The sequence below is a fragment of the Hakea prostrata genome, chromosome 11, assembly GCF_041222555.1.
Source record: "Hakea prostrata isolate BN-2017 chromosome 11, UWA_Hpros_2, whole genome shotgun sequence".
Lineage (NCBI taxonomy): Eukaryota > Viridiplantae > Streptophyta > Magnoliopsida > Proteales > Proteaceae > Hakea > Hakea prostrata.
In genome coordinates, this window is record NC_142610.1 from 13,859,484 (window position 1) to 13,876,978 (window position 17,495).

General features: G+C 45.6%; 1 protein-coding gene across 2 annotated transcripts in view; it reads left to right on the top strand.

The window, feature by feature from the left end:
* Nucleotides 1–425: 425 nt before the first annotated feature.
* LOC149000231 (Protein kinase superfamily protein) overlaps nt 426–17,495 on the top strand; it is a 40,449-nt gene continuing 23,379 nt past the window's right edge. For both annotated transcript variants that reach the window (XR_016170629.1, XM_089139060.1), the window contains exons 1-3: nt 426–808; nt 895–993; nt 1,104–1,161. Coding sequence is in view for 1 of the 2 variants with exons in the window: in XM_089139060.1 (XP_088995186.1) it covers nt 543–808; nt 895–993; nt 1,104–1,161 (423 nt within the window). In the remaining variant the exon portion in view is untranslated. The remainder of the gene's footprint in view (nt 809–894; nt 994–1,103; nt 1,162–17,495) is intronic.

Here is a 17,495-nt window from a genome sequence, read left to right on the forward strand (position 1 = left end):
AGATCTTGATCTTAGCCGAGATTTTGATTTCAATAGTTCATTTTTGAAAATTGTATTTCATCACCAAATTTTTTTTTTTTTGAAAATTGTATTTTCATACTTTTTTTTTTTGGAACTGAGGTTCATCCGGGGCCACTTGCGTGCACCACGATTTACTTCCTCAGGGGGTGAGGTTTTTAAATTAATGCCGCCGAGTGGGTGCGAACCCAAGACGTTGAGTCTTTAACCGCTTTAACATACCACCTTTGGCAAAACGGACGGTTCGAAATCTTGATCTTGACTGTTTAAAGGCGTAGCACCGAAGTCGAACCCTTCAAAAAATAGTGATTCCCTGCAATAGGTCACAGCGTGCACTCCTAGACAAGCGGTTCACGGAATACTTTCCACTCTGGGGAAGGAATAAACCGACGCCACGTGAAACGAAATCCCTGAAATCCCACCCTATCCATTACTCGTTTACCTGTTGTACTTTGGCGCCATTTCAATGGTCCAAACAGAGAAGGTGAAAACATAGGAGAGAACGCAGCAAAGTGTTGATCACAATGCTAATAACGACTCCAATTTGCTTCTCCATTGCAGGAATTAGGTTAACAACATCGAGAAATCCAAACAAATCATCTAGTTCTAAGTTTTCTTCGTTTTTCTATGGTGAATCTCTTCATTGCTTCTTTAAGAGCTGCTCAAAGCTCAGTTCACGGGATAAAACAAATGGAGCATCGTCACTCTCCAGAGCAACTCTGATTACTGATCCAGACGATTTTGAGGTGGGAAGGTTTGTCGGAAGCTACGGATTTATGAACATTACAAGGTGAATCAAAATCAAAATCAAAATTTTAGGGGTTTGGTTGCTACGTTTGAATTCTGAAATTGATATGTTTTTCATTTGAGCTCCAGCTATACAAAGTTTCAGCCCGGACCAGATGTTGAGTATTCTTCGAAAGATGTGGAGCGACTAAGAGTTCAAGATGTGGGAGAGGGTAGTGTGAAAATCAGGTGCATTTCTAAGATATGGAGTATATAGATTTGTGGAACTGTCATGTTGTTTGTTCTCGTTGTTTGTGTTGTCATTTTTACTCATACCATCCATGGCAGTTCTGTTGCAGGCTTTATGAAGGGAGAATAGCTCAGGGACCACTTAGAGGGACACGGATAATTTTTAAGGTAATATCAACTTTTTCATCCCTTTGTCTTGTAACTTAAGGTATTTTATATTCTACATCCCAGTAAGAGTGAATGCGGAATAGTGGAGTATGCCTCCATTAGTGACCATCAAACATGCTTCTCTGTCCTCAATGGCGGCAGAGGAAGCGATACAATATACTTCTCATAAACTTTGAAGACAACAATCTCGATGAACTAATTCATTAAATCTAACTACGGGTTCGTGGTTACCTAATGTTGTGTCAGTTGAACATGATCACTATCAAATGCATCCTCCTCTGGCACAAGACCTAAGATATGCAAGGTGACCTATGGTCATTTTAGTAGCTCTGTTTACATTGACAACCTCATCCCCAGATTTTATTTTCCTGTACGAATTTCATAAATATTTGATCATGTTTTAAGTAGGATCATACTTGGTGGTTACATTCAGAGTTTGATTTCTAGTAAATTTATTAGATTTACAATGTAGTAGTTATTTTACTTGGTACGTATGATTTATAAAATTATACATTACAAGCATTGATTTTTGTTTTGGGTGGGGTATGATTCAGGGAGCCTAGATAAGCCATCATGGCATTGTCAGGTGCATATGCAACTATAAACAGTTCTTTTGTTTCCTCGAAAAGAAAGAATAATTTAACCATCTCTTGGTGTTCAAAAGCTAACATTGAAGTTTTCCTAGTACTCTGCTGTTGATGTCTGTAATTCATGCATAGAACATTTTGTTTTTGAGATTGGAATCATGTCTAATAGTTTTTTAGGTAAGATGTTGACAACTTGAAAAAGTCTGTTGAGATGTATCTCTACCTTTATCTTCTTACTGTTGGTCTGATGTGTATCAATTATACTTCTGGATCCGACTGAGCCTCCTCTTGTATCCGGGACGATGAGTCCTGTAAGAAAGGTTAGATGCGGGCCGGCTTGTGTGCCGGGCAGCCACCTCCGATGGCAAAGTCAGATAATGAACAAAGTGAGGTCTCGTGCGAAAGCTACACAAGATTATATTCAGAGTGTATTGGATGCTTACCGGAGAGGTGTGTCCTCCATCTTATATTGATTGACTTACCTTATATGCATTTGGTAAGTCTATCCGACAGGGGCTATCATATCTCCTGAGATCACGCCTTCCTGTCATTAGCCCCGTGCAATCGTCGATGGGGTTGACTTTCTTAAGAGAGAAAGGTTACCGTATTAGTAGAGTGTTCATTGTGCCTTGGTCAACTTAGTCGGCTATATCCCGATAACATGCGGAGCCACATCCGGGTATAAACCGATGGTAGAAGAGACGAGTGCTAACCGGATGTGGGAACCCGTTCGGGTTCTACCCGGTTAGGTGTGAAACTTCCGTATCATAAGCCCCCTATCCTGGTCGTTGTTCACAACATTCGGGATAGCAAGGAAGTACTGGTTATCCATGATTGAAGTAGTAGTCGGGTACAACACCGAGTGTATACAGGAACGATACCCCTTTCAGATCTGCCAAGTTTCTGAGAGAGTACTGGCTATCCATGATTGAGGTAGAAATCGGGTATAATCCCGAGTGTATATGTAGTGATATGGAAGGTTTATATCCAACCGGGTATAACCTGGACTGATCTTAAAGTCCAGCCGGGCCATCTCATTGACACACTTTTCCTATATCAACGGGTTACGCCCGAATGGGGCTTCACACTCAATCGGGACATAACCGATTGAGTTGATCAAACCCCCCACGGGGGGGGGGGCCCCGGGGGGAAAACCGGGAAATAAAAAAAAAGTCCAGCCGGGCCATCTCATTGACACACTTTTCCTATATCAACGGGTTACGCCCGAATGGGGCTTCACACTCAATCGGGACATAACCGATTGAGTTGATCAAAGCGCGCATCACGCTCAACAAATAAGGCAGTCATTCCCTATTGAGAAAGTCAACTCTGTTGACGATTGTGCTGGAACCAATAGCAGGAAGGCGTGATCTCAGGAGAAATAACGGCTCTTGTCGGGCAAACTTACCAAATACATAAAAGGTAACACTTACAATATAAAAGCATAGACATATCCCTCTGGTAAGCATCCAATACACTCTGAGTATAATCTTGTGTAGCTTTTGCACGAGACCTCACTTTGTTCGTCATCTGACTTTGCCATCGGAGGCGGCTGCCCGGCACACAAGCCGGCCCGCATCTAACCTTTCTTGCAGGACTCATCGACCCGGATAAGAGAGGAGGCTCAGTCAGATCCAGAAGTATAATTGATCCGCATCAGTTTGGCGCCGTCTGTGGGAACGACAAAACTTTGAAGTCATGGTGAGACGAGTTAATGGACGTTCCCGACAAGAAAACACTGGAGATGATCGAACGATCCATGAAGATGCGGTTGACCCTTCTACCCGATTAGAGCAAGAACAACTTCAGGATAATCTGGTTCTGGAAGACCCGAATGGCGAAGGAACTTCCCAGGGTCCTCAAGGCCATGCCACTATGGCAGATATGGACGAATTAAGAAAGGGCATGCTCGAGATGCAGGGAGTGCTACGTAACTTGGTCCACCAAATCGGAGTCGAACAAGGGCCAAGACGTAATACCCAGTCGGGAAGGTTGATGAAGGCTTTCAAGACAACACGAGGCTCTCGAGGAGCAAGGCGTATCCCGAGGTTAAAAATAACTCGGGAACAAAGGGAAACTCATCCCGATCGAAGCAAACGCCAAACTACTCCCAACGGAACAAGAATCAGTGCCTTAGATCGTCTTTCGATACCACCTAAGACAGGGTCTTTGCCCCAAAGGAGTCGTCGGGAAGAGATCGAAGATAAGGAGGACCAGGGAGAAAGTCAACATCAGCCTTCACGGTCGAGAGTATCAACATCCCGGGCACATCCCCGAAGAGGGGAAGCAACTACTCACCATCGGAGGGAGGCATGTTGAATCTGATGAGGATGGAGCACGGCAGAATCGGCTCCGAAGGAGGGTAGCAGAGGTCGAGCGAAAACTGGAGGATTGAGATCATGATGAGGATTTGGACGTTGTAGACCGAGAACCTTTTTCGGATGAGATCATGAACATGCCTCTTCCTAGAAATTTCATCATGCCTACGTTCACCCCGTTCGAAGGAAAGACAAGTCCAAAAGAGCATATAAGTTACTTCAAGTCAGTAATGATTGTGCTAGGTCGGGAGGACGAATTGCTCTGCAGAACGTTCCCGGCTTCACTCAAAGGACCAGCCATTAAGTGGTTCAGTGGCCTACAACCGGGATCCATTAACAACTTCCGGGAGCTTGCTCAGAAATTCATAGCCCGATTCCGAAGCACAATCGGGAGTAAGAAGACATCCGATAGCCTTTTTGCTATACGGCAAGGAAGAAGTGAGTCTATTCGGGATTACCTGAAACGATTCGACGAAGTTGCCATCGAGATCGAGGAGCTTGATGATCAAGTTGCATACAATGCACTTTGGAGCGGCATCACACATCAAAGACTTCTGGAAGTCTTGCTAACAAACAAACCCAAAACATATGGGACACTGTTACGCAAATGCCAGAAGCAAGCCAGCGTTTACGAGGTTATAAATGCCCGGGTAAAAGTAGATCGGGACAGAAGATCTGATCGGGATACAGATAAGATTTCCCCGAATGAAAGAAATCAGGGATCGAAAAGCAAGTGGAAACGCAATCAAGGGAGAGTGAGTTATACTCCCCTTAATACAAAACCCTCAGAGATCCTGATGAATATTCGGGACAAGAGTTCTTTAAAGTGGCCCGGTAAGTTACGCTCACTATCGGAAGATCGGGATATGACAAAATACTGTCGATTCCACAAAGACTATGGCCACCACACAGATGGTTGTCGAATCCTGAAATCGGAAATTGAGAAACTGATCCAGCAAGGAAAACTAGGTCAATATGTAAGGGAGTCGGGAAAGTCCCGTACATATTCGCCAGAATCAAAGAAGAGAGCCCGATCACCAAGCCTTAAAGAAGCCATTAAAAAAGCAGATAAGGGAAAGGAGAAAGAAGATCGAGAAGAAACACTTGTATACGTGATTATGGGAGGCCGACTGTGGAGTCAATCAGGAAGGCGAAACAAAAGGCCCGGTACGTGGGAGCAGTTCACTTGCCTAAAAAGAGGCAAAATTCAGCGTGCCCGGAACCCATAACTTTTACAGATGTGGATTTAGAGGGAGTTATAGCACCCCATGATGATGCGATAATCATCAAGGTCAAAATAGCTAATCGGGAGGTTCACCGAGTATTGGTTGACACGGGCTCATCCGTTGACCTAATCTCATATGAGGCTTTCAAAAGGCTAAAATTGGCTGATGATTTGCAAACCCCTTCATCAACTCCATTATATGGTTTCGCAGGATCTCTACAGTGGCTGAAGGAACAATCCATTTGGATCTCAAGATCGGGAAGTCACCCCGAGACATGCTGGTTTGAGTCAACTTCATGGTTGTAAAGGAGTTGTCAGCATATAATGTGATCCTAGGGCGTCCGACACTCAATGCACTTGAGGCAGTCGTATCCCCTAGGCACATAAAACTAAAGTTCCCGACTGAGGCTGAAGTAGGGGAATGTTGTTCGGATCAATCAACGTCCCGGCAATGCTACACCAATTACTTGAAGGAAAAACGTAGGCCAGAAAATTCGGGAGCCGCTCTGAATGTTGAAGTCCGAGACGACCGGGACGAAGAGAACATGCAGCGAGTGGAGCCAGTAGAAAAATTGGAAAGGATACAACTCAGTCAATCCCTTCCCGACAGAGGAACGTTCATCGGATCGGAGCAACCAGACGACTCCAGAAAGGATCTTACTCAATTCCTATACGACAATGCGGATATTTTAGCATGGTCGGCGAGTGACATGCCCGGGATAGACAGGAGGGTGGCAGAGCATAAACTCTGGATGCAGAAAGGTGCTACCCTGGTCATCCAAAGGCGAAGAAACTTCGCAATAGAGAAGCATGAAGCAATCAGAGTCGAGGTTGAAAAGTTGGAGAAATCGGGTTTCATAGAACCGATTGAATGTCCAACCTGATTGGCCAATGTAGTAATGGTCAAAAAGGCGAATGTGTACCGACTACACAGATCTGAACAAAGCTTGCCCCAAGGACTGTTATCCTCTCCCGAGGATTGACCTCCTAATTGATGCTACTGCTGGGCATGAAGTCCTTAGCTTCATGGACGCCTATTCAGGGTATAACCAGATCTTGATGAGTCGGGAAGACGAGAAATACACTTCGTTCATGACCGATCGGGAGAGTTACTATTACCCAGTGATGCCTTTTTGGTTTGAAAAATGCAGGGGCCACTCATCAAAGGGCTGTCAACAAAATTTTTCAACGGCAGATCGGGAAGAATATGGAAGTTTACGTTGATGACATGCTCGTGAAGAGTTTGGTTCGGGCGAAACATTTGGCAGACCTGGAAGAAACATTTGACGTACCGAGAACGTACCAAATGCGCCTGAACCCTGAAAAATGCGCTTTCGGAGTTTCATCGGGGAAGTTCCTCGGGTTCATGGTTTCCCAAAGGGGAATAGAGGCCATCCCGGAAAAGATCCAAGCACTGATCGAGATGGCACCGCCTGTTACGATAAAGGAAATCCAATGCTTGACAGGGAGGGTAGCCGCATTGAACCGGTTTATTTCCCGAGCCGGAGAAAAGTGCAATTCCATTTTCAAAGCCTTGAAAACCACATCCATTTCTGGAGCAATCACTTGGATGGAGGAATGCCAGCAGGCATTTGATCAACTGAAAACGTCGCTCGGGACGACACCTGTCTTAGCACTGCCCAAAACCGGGGAAACTCTCGCAGTTTACCTTGCTATTTCACTAACTGCAGTCAGTGCTGTATTGGTGAGAGGGGAAACGATCCAGAACCCGGTCTATTATGTGAGTCACGTACTCATAGATGCGGAGACACGGTACCCGGACATAGATAAGCAGGCTTTAGTGCTTCTCGTGGCATCACGAAAACTAAGGCCCTATTTTCAAGCACACCCGATAATAGTCCCGACCAATTTTCCATTAAAGAAAATACTTCAAAGACCTGATATGGCAGGAAGGATGGTAGGGTGGGCAGTGGAGCTCAGTGAATATCAGATTGAGTTCAAACTGAGAACGGCCATAAAAGCTCAAGTACTGGCTGATTTTATTGTAGAAAGCACCCTACCACAAAGGGAAAACCAAACAGCCTCAACTGAAACATCAAACTTGTGGATTTTACACGTTGATGGCTCAAGTAGTGTTTCAGGATCGGGAGCAGGTTTGACCCTCAGTAGCCCCAAGGACTTCACAATTAACTATGCTATAAGATTCAATTTCCAGGCTTCAAATAATGAAGCCGAATACGAAGCTGTCATAGCAGGCTTACGTGTAGCCCGGGCACTCAGGGTTCAGGGTTCGGGAATTAGAAGTAAGAAGTGATTCCCAACTAGTTGTCAACCAAATCAAGGGAGAGTACAGTGCAAAGGACGAGAGAATGGCTAAGTATTTGATCAAGGTTGAGCAATCCCAGGTCTACTTCGATCGGGTAACTTACCGACAGATACCTAGGAAGGAGAATGAAAAGGCAGATGAACTCTCCCGGCTATCCTTGGCAAATTACAAAAATTTGGACTCGGCAGTTTATATTGAAGAATTAAGCAGCTCGAGTATCCAGGAGATAGAAACTTTTAAAATCAGTAACGAGCCCGACTGGACAACACCTTTGGTTCAATACATTCGGGATGACGTCCTCCCGACTGACCCAAAGGAAGCCAAAAGAATCAGAAACCAAGCGGCTCGGTTCACCATCATCAGAGACCAACTATATAGAAGGTCATTCACTGAACACCTCTTGAGATGTGTTGGACCTTCCCGAGCATGCTATGCTTTAGCAGAAATTCACGAGGGCATTTGCGGCTCGCATATGGGTGGAAAGGCGTTGGCACAAAAGGTATTGCGCTCGGGCATATTCTGGCCTGCCGTGCAAAAAGACGCTATCGAATATGTTCGCAAGTGTGAACAATGTCAAAAGCATGCCAACGTTCCGAAAATACCAACAGTTCCCATGATGCCTGTCTCAAGCCCGACACCATTCGCAATGTGGGGAATGGACTTAGTCGGGAAATTACCGAAAGCTCCGAGAGGTCGGGAGTACTTGGTGGTTGCCATAGACTACTTTACAAAATGGGTCGAGGCTGAACCTTTATCTTCCATAACAGAAAAACAGATGGAAATTTTTTTTGAAGAAAAAGTTATATACAGGTTCGGGATACCTCGGATCCTGGTAACAGACAATGGAAAAAAGTTTGAAGGAGCAGGATTTAAATCCTTCTGTAAGCGGTACCACATAGAATATCGGTTCGCCTCAGTTGCCTACCCTCAGAGCAATAGGCAAGTAGAAGTCACCAATAGAACACTTCTAGACGGGATCAAGAAGAGACTGGAGGATAATCGGGCAAAGTGGGTCGAGGAGCTCCCGAGTGTTCTGTGGTCGTACAGGACCACTGTACGAACCCCGACTGGAGAAACTCCATTCTGGCCGGCTTATGGAATTGAAGCCTCAGCTCCCGTAGAAGTGTTGGCTGGGTCGTTACGATACGACATTTTTGATGAAAGTCAGAATGACCAGGGCCTAAGGGAGAACTTAGACCTTTTGCAAGAAATCCGAACAAGGGCACAACAAAGAAATCAATTGTACCAAAAAAGAGTTGCTCAGCACTACAACTCTCGGGTCAAAAGTCGAAGGTACTGATAGGGAGATTTGGTACTAAGAAGAACGGGAGCTTCAGATCCAAGGAATAAAGGGAAATTGACTCTAACGTGGGAGGGCCCTTACCTGGTAGACAAGGAAACAAGACCAGGAGCATACCGGTTGAAAGACTCAGCTTCGGGAAAACCGATTGATCGGTCATGGAACTCCACCAATCTGAGAAAATTCTATCAATAACTATCTTTTTTAAGATACACACGGGTTCATCCCGGTCTATTTTGCACCTTTTTTAAGGACTGGCACTTTTCATAAAGATAAAATACACTCGGGTTCTTCCTGTTTGTTATTTGCACCTTTGAAAAGGACTTGCATCTTTTCTAAAAAGATAATGTACACTCGGGTACTCCCCATTTGTTATTTGCGCCTTTGAAAAGGACTTGCATTTTTTCTAAAAAGATAATGTACACTCGGGTCCTTCCTGTTTGTTATTTGCACCTTTGAAAAGGACTTGCATCTTTCTAACAAGATAATGTACACTCGGGTACTTCCTGTTTGTTATTTGCGCCTTTGAAAAGGACTTGCATTTTTTCTAAAAAGATAATGTACACTCGGGTCCTTCCCGTTTGTTATTTGCACCTTTAATAAGGACTTGCATCTTTCTTTAAAGATAGTCAATTCGGGCCCTTCTTGACATCTCATGAAATTTTTAAAATCCAACTTGGATAATTTGCAAAAAGACTTGACGCTTGGGCAACAAATTACGAAGGCTATAGTAGCAAAATGATTAGTTCATTCACAAAAAGTTACATTATCCGGGATAAAAAGAAGAGATAAACATGTGAGTTGGGATGCAAAAAGCTTGAAAATCCTCAGTCAATCTTTACGGAGGGGCTTGCAGGAAGGTTCTCTTCAGTAGCAGGCTCGACCAATCCCTCGTGGGACACCTGTATGTCTGCAGCAGTATCTGTCGGGGAACCTCTGCCTACCTCTTCAACGAAAGACTTTTCCAGATCGTCATCTTCAAACTCTCCGGCCTCTTCCTGAGCATCTGCTTCCTCTTCTTCTTTGTCCTCTTCCACTTCTTCCTCAGGAGGAGGTTGGGGACGAGGATCTATATAATCAGTAGCAACCGGGAACGGGAAGAACTCGAGCTCGGGAAGACCTTCCGGTCGGGGACGTTTGAGCTCGTCATATACCTGGGGATCCAAAAGTAGCTCCATCTCCTTGGGACGAGGGAGCTCAACCTGCTCCAAAGTCTTCTTAAAGGCTACACGCAGTCCTCTTTTGAAGGCAGGAGTAGTAATGGCCAGTGATAGATTCTTAAATTCTTCAGTCTCGAAGTATTTCTCTAACACATCCCGCAGGAAGATTTGCGCCCCCGAGGACTTCAACTCTGCTAACTCATCCCTCAGCTGCGCGTTTGCATTCCTCTCATCTTCCAAGAGAGCCTCAGACGCCCTCAATTCCTCGGTAACCAACCCGAGCTTCTTCTCAAGATCACCGACTTTTCCTTTGTATTTACCTTTACTTTTGGAAAAGTCGTCCCTCTCTTTATTTAACTTGGCCATTTTTCCTTCGGCCTCCTTCAACTTCTTTTCCGCCTCGTCCGCACGAGTTATAGCTGTACTAGCCCGAACGTTTGACTCCCCATGAAGCCGTTCGGCCAGTGCTAATTGATTAGCCTGGTCCCGAGCTCTGCGAAGGGATTCAGAAAAGATATGAACCGCCCCGGCAACATACCTGAAGAGGAAACATTAGGCGAAGAATAAAAAAAACGGAGAGAGAGCAAGGGGACCCGAGAGATAATTACCGGAAGCCTTCATAAAAAAACTCCCTATTCGGGAGGTTCTTCAAATACAGTCGATCTTCATTATTGGTGGCCTGATCTAGCCATTGTTCGGCATATCCCGAGTCAGCGAAAACAGAGCCGAAGCCTGGTTCTCTGGCTGAAGAAGAAGGCACTACTTCGCACACTGATTCGTCAATACGGACTTTCTTTGGAGGACAAGGAAGTCCGTCTGCCTTTCGTTTTTCACCGTCCGAAGAAGGGGCTTTCTTTTTGGGGCTCTTCTCAGCCCCGACTGTCACTGCCGCTGCAGAGGCCTGGCCCTTAGGGGCGGCAATCTTCGCTGGTGCAGAGCCTTGGGCGGGAGCTTTGGTTTTCAAAACTCCAGAGGACGAAGTTTTGGTGGTTGCAACGGGTTTTCTCCTTTAGGCCTCGTCCATCTTCCCGAGGGCCATAGCCATCAGGTCGTCCTCAGAGATATTATGACTCACTGCAAAACAGAGAAGATGTAATCAGGTCAGCACAATAAGAACAAAGGAAAAGTAATAGAAACAAAAACTTACTCGGGGAGAAACCCCATATCTGAAGCACTGACTCATACTCCATGGAATACCCATGGATTGCAAATTCATTGTCATCCACCTGGTTAATGATCCCGACATATTTTTCCTCGGGATATAGGACGAATAGGGTATTTAAACATTCAATTTTCTCCTTGGGCACTTCCTGGAATTGAGTACGGAAAAGCTCGGGAGCAAGTGGCTTAAAGAAAAGATAAAATTCCCTCCACTTCTTGGTGGTGGACGGGAGAGAATCTTTCAAAAGAAAGTTTCCCTGAAAGGAGGAAATTCTTTTTGAAAGAAAAAACTATCCACGTTGGCTGTGAGGATGAAGAGAATAAAAATGATGAAACAGGCCGAAGGTCGAGAAGACTCCCAAAGAATGGCAGAAGCAGACGAACTCGATCATGATTCGCCAACTGTTCGGGCTCAGGTTAGACGGGCTAAGCCCGTAGTGATCTAGCACATCAACAAACAGATAGTGCAAAGGGAGACGCAGCCCCCCGATGAAGGCATCGTAATACAAGGGATAAAATCCCTTCGGTGGACTGTTCACCCTCTGACTATCAGTCTGGAGAATAACTTGGTATCCCTCGGGTATACCAAAGCTGGACATAAACCTATCTAAATCCTCAACAAAGAGGGAACAAAGGTAAAACTCTGGTCCCGAGGAATTCTGAACAAAGTCAACATGCCAAGGACTCAAGGGCTAGGATTGAGCTAATGCCAAGGCAGCAGGATCCAACATTTTACGATCTGGCTTACGGGGAGTAGCTCCCCGAAAACCACTGGGACGTTGAAAAGGTGGACGTGGTGGGGCTTTCCTACTGGACACTCGAGACGTAGAGGGAACATCTGTGCGTAGGAAAGCTTGAGAAGATGAAACTGGAGGATTCTGAGAAGTAGCAGTAGACTCGGGTCTCAAAGCACTCTGAGCGGAAGGAGTGGCAGAATCAGAGGTAGTGGCAGGATTTAAGTTTGAACCCTGATCGGGACCCTCCCGAGATTCAACGCTGGGAATGGCCTCCACTTCATCTTTGAGCAAATTGAACGACCTGGGCCTGAGCTTCCTGTTGTTCCTTATCCTTACGAAACATCTCGTGTATTTCTTCAAGAAGCCGAGGATCATCATCTTCGGTGGAGCTATGACAGGAGCCAGATCGTTCCTCATCTGAGGATTGCTCATGAAGGTCTTTTAGACGATCCCCGGTCAAATTATACTTTTTGGTCTGGTCACTATCACCTTCACTAGCATATCCCTTAGCTCGACGACGTTTTTCCCGATGAACAGGAATGGGAACCTTAGGTTTGAACCTAAAACCTCTCAAACTCACTTTTGGTCTCTTCACTTTATACTTCCTTGGGGCCATAAGAAAGAAAAGAGAACTTACTACTTGAAGACTTGGAAGGCTTTGAGAGCTTAGTCGGGAGCGTTTCTTAGTCGAGAGCAAAGGAAACTATAATCCAAAAATGAAGAAGGAAGGTCCCTATTTATACTACCGGAAGAGGTGTTACATTCCTGGATCGGACGGTTACGCCCATTGATGATCGACGGTTAGGGAAATGGAGACGGTATGTCTCCCCGATGCACTCATTATGAGCTTACGCATAGCCGTTTGACGTGTCGCTCTCAGACTGGGCGAAGACCTCGAGAAAAGCCGTTACGAAAACGGCTGGTCACTTCATTGCAGGCATTTAATGCACCCGAGCGGAACACTTCCGAGGTCCCCCGAGTAATGTGAAACAACACTCGGGATAAAAGGCTCCTCATTCTCTCATCGAATGGGATAAGTAGCAGATTTAATTATGGACTCCTACATTCTCCCGAGTGCTATAGAATAATGATCGGGAACTAACGGTCGTAGTTGGACATTCGGGATTGCCCTCAACACACACAAGCACAAGTAAATCTCTCTCAAATACATGGGACTGTACCCGACTGCTACTACAATTATGAACAGCCAGTACTCTCTCAAGAGCTCAATGGTCTTTTTAGGAACTGAGAAAATCAGACACACCAGATGGTCCAACTTCCCAGCTATCCCGAACCTTGCAAACAACGACCGGGATAGGGGGCTTATGATATGGAAGGTTTATATCCAACTGGGTATAACCCGGACTGATCTTAAAGTCCAGCCGGGCCATCTCATTGACACACTTTCCTATATCAACGGGTTACGCCCGAATGGGGCTTCACACTCAATCGGGACATAACCGATTGAGTTGATCAAAGCGCGCATCACGCTCAACAAATAAGGCAGTCATTCCCTATTGAGAAAGTCAACTCCGTTGGCGATTGTGCTGGAACCAATAGCAGGAAGGCGTGATCTCAGGAGAAATAACGGCCCTTGTCGGGCAAACTTACCAAATACATAAAAGGTAACACTTACAATATAAAAGCATACACATACCCCTCTGGTAAGTGACCAATACACTCTGAGTATAATCTTGTGTAGCTTTTGCACGAGACTTCACTCTGTTCGTCATCTGACTTTGCCATCGGAGGCGGCTGCCCAGCACACAAGCCGGCCCGCATCTAACCTTTCTTGCAGGACTCATCGACCCGGATAAGAGAGGAGGCTCAGTCGGATCCAGAAGTATAATTGATCCGCATCATGTAGTCAAGAGTGGGAGACATTTACTCTTGCTTGAGTTGAGGACAATCTCAAATGCCTAATTTCGATCTTTTTATCCCGATCATCGTTTTATCTCATTCGGGAGAATATGGGAGTCCATCACATATAAGCTTCGCTGCTTGTCCAGACCAATGAGAGAATGAGGAAACTTTTGTCCCGAGTGTTGTTCCATATCATTCGGGAAATGAGGAAGTGTTTGATTTGGGTGCATTAAATGCTTGTAATGAAGTGACCAGCCGTTTTTCTAACAGCTTTCCTCGAGGTCCTTGCCCAGTCTGGGCATGACACGTCATATGGCTATGCGTAGGCTTATAATGAGCTCTTCGGGGAGACAGACCGTCTTCATTCTTGAACCGTCGATCATCAATGGACGTAACCGTTCGATCAAGAAACGTAGCGCCTCTTCCGGTAGTATAAATAGAGACCTTTTTTCTTCATTTTTGATTTACAGTTTCCTTTGCTCTCGACTAAGAAACACTCCCGATTAAGCTCTCAAAGTTTTCCAAGTCTTCAATTAGTAAGTTCCTTCTTCTTTTCTATGGCCCCGAGGAAGTATATAGTTAAGAGGCCGAAAGTTAGTTTGAGGGGTTTTAGGTTTAAGCCTAAGGTTCCCGTTCCCGTTCATAGGGAAAAACGTTGTCGGGCTGAGGGACATACTAGTGAAGGTGACAGTGACCAGACCAAGAGGTATAACTTGACCGGGGAGCGTCTAAAAGACCTTCACGAGCAATCCTCGGATGAGGAAAGATCCGGCTCTGGCCGTAGTTCCACCGAAGATGATGATCCTCGGGTCCTTGAAGAGATTTATGAGATGTTTCGTAAGGATAAGGAGCAACAAACTGTTCAGGCTCATGCTGCTCAGTCTGCTCAAGATCAAGTAGAGGCCATTCCCAGTGTTGAGTCTCGGGAGGTCCTGTGCATGCTTCAAACTCAAATCCTGCCACTCCTTCCGCTCAGAGTGCTTTCAGACCCGAGTCCACTGCCACTTCTCGAGACCCTCCAGCTTCATCTTCTCAAGCTTTCCTGCGAACAGACGTTCCGTCCACGTCCCGAGTTTCCAGTAGAAAAGCCCCACCTCGTCCACCTTTTCAGCGTCCCAGTGGTTTTCGGGGAGCTATTCCCCGCAAGCCAGATCGAAAAACTTTAGATCCTGCTGCCTTGGCGTTGGCTCAGTCCCAGCCTTTGAGTCCTTGGCATGTTGACTTTGTTCAGAATTCATCGGGACCAGAATTTTACCTTTGTTCCCTCTTTGTTGACGACTTAGATAGGTTTAAGTCCAGCTTTGTTATACCCGAGAGGTACCAAATTATACTCCCGATCGACAGTCAAAGGGTGAACAGGTTCCCGAGGGGATTTTATCCCTTGTATTATGATGCCTTCATCGGGGGGCTGCATCTCCCCTTGCATTATCTTTTTGTTGATTTCTTAGATCATTACGGGTTTAGCCCGTCTAACTTGAGCCCGAACAGTTGGCGAATCATGATCGGGTTCGTCGGCTTCTGTCATACCTTAGGAGTTTTCTCGACCTTTGGTATGTTTCATCATTTTTATTCTCTGCATCCTCACATCCAGTGTGGCTGGTTTTTTCTTTCAACGAGAGTTTCCTCTTCCTTCCAGGGGAACTTCATTCTAAAGGATTCTCTCCCATCCACCACCAAGAAGTGGAGGGAATTTTTTCTTTTCTTTAAACCTCCTGCTCCCGAGCCTTTCCTTACCCAGTTCCAGGAAGTGTCCAAGGAAGACATTGACTGTTTAAATTCTCCAGTCGACTTAGATCCCGAGGAAGAAAAAAGGGTCGGGATCATTAACCGGGTTGATGATGATGAGTTTGCAGTCCATGGGTATTCCATGGAGTATGAGTCAGTTCTTCAGATGTGGGGTTTCTCCCCGGGTAAGTTTTAGTTTCTGTTGCTTTTCTTTTGTACTTGCCGTGCTGACTTGATTATATCTTCTTTGTTTTGCAGTGAGCCATACTATTTCTGATGAGGACCTGATGGCTGTGGCCCTCGGGAAGATGGATGAGGCCCGAAGAAGAAAACCTGTAACAACTACCAAGGCTTCGTCCTCTGGAGTTCTGAAAACCAAGGCTCCTGCCTAGGGTTCTGTGCCGGCCAAGGTTTCTGCACCTAAGGGCCAAGCTGCTGCGGCAGCTGTGACTGTCGGGACTGAGAAGAGCCCCAGAAAGAAAGAACCCCCTTCGGGAGGTGAAAAACGGAAAGCGGATGGCCTTCCTTGTCCCCCAAAGAACCAAAGAAAGTTCGTATTGACGAACCTGTACGTGAAGTAGCGCCTTCTACTTCAGCCGGGGATCCCGGCTTCAACTTTGTTTTCAATGATTCGGGACATGCAGAACAATGGTTGAATCATGTCACCGATGACGCCGATCGGGTGTACTTGCAGAATCTCCTGAATAGGGAATTTTTTAATGAAGGATTTAGGTAACTTTCTCCCGAGTCCTCTCCTTTTTTTTTTTTTTAATCATTTCTTCTTTCAGGTATGTGGCCGGGGAGGTCCATATCTTTTCAGAGTCCCTTCGCAGGGCTCGGGATCAGGCGAACCAGTTAGCGCTGGCCAAACAGCTTCATGGGGAAGCAAACGTTCGGGTTGGTTAAGCATTGACTCGGGCTGACCAGGCGGAAAAGAGATTGAAGGAGGCCGAAGAGAAAATGGCCAAGTTAAAGAAGGAGAGGGACGACTTTTCCAAAAGCAAAGGTAAATACGAGGGAAAAGTCGGCGATCTCGAGAAGAAACTCGGGAAGGTTTCCGAGGACTTGAAAGCGTCTGAGGCTCTCTTATCAGACGAAAAGAATGAGAATGCAGCTGAGGGACGAGTTAGCAGAGCTGAAGTCCTCGGGGGCGCAATTCTTCAAGTGGAAGGTGTTGGAAGAATACTTTGCCACCGAGGAGTTCAAAAAACTATCGTTGGCCATTGCCACTCCAGCCTTCAGAAGAGGATTGCGCATTGCTTTCAAGAAGACATTGGAGCAAACCGAGCTTCCTCGTCCCAAGGAATTGGAAAAGCTTCTGAACCCTCAATTGTATGATGAGCTCAATCTTCCCCTACCCGAGGGTCTTCCCGAACTCGTGTTCCGTCCATTCCCTGTTGCTACCGACTATATCGATCCTCTTCCTCAATCCCCTCCTGTAGAGGAAGTGGAAGAGGAAAAGGAAGAGGAAGAAGCAGCAAAAGAAGCAGCGGATGAGGAAGAGGCTGAAGGAGAATTTGAAGAGGATGCTGAGGACGACGGTCCAGAGAAATCTTTCGTTGAGGAAGGAGTCAGGGGTTCCCCGACTGACACTGCTGCTGATACTCAGGTGTTTAACAAAGGATTGGTTGAATCTGTTGCTGAAGAGAATCCTCCTGCAAGCCCCTCCTTGAAGATTGACTGAGGACCTTTAAATCTTTTGTATCCCGACTCATATGTCTAACTCTTATCTTTTGATCCCGAACAATGTAATCCTTTTGTGAATGAATGAATTGTTTTGCCTTCGTAATTTGTTACCAAGTGCCAAGTCCTTTTGCAAATCGTTCGGGTCAAATCTGAATAATTGAAGGTTTCATGAATAATCGGAAAGGACCTGGAGATGATTATCTTTAAAGAAAGATGCAAGTCCTTCATAAAGATGCAAATAATTAAACGGGAAGGACCCGAATAGTTTTTATCTTTTAGGAAAAA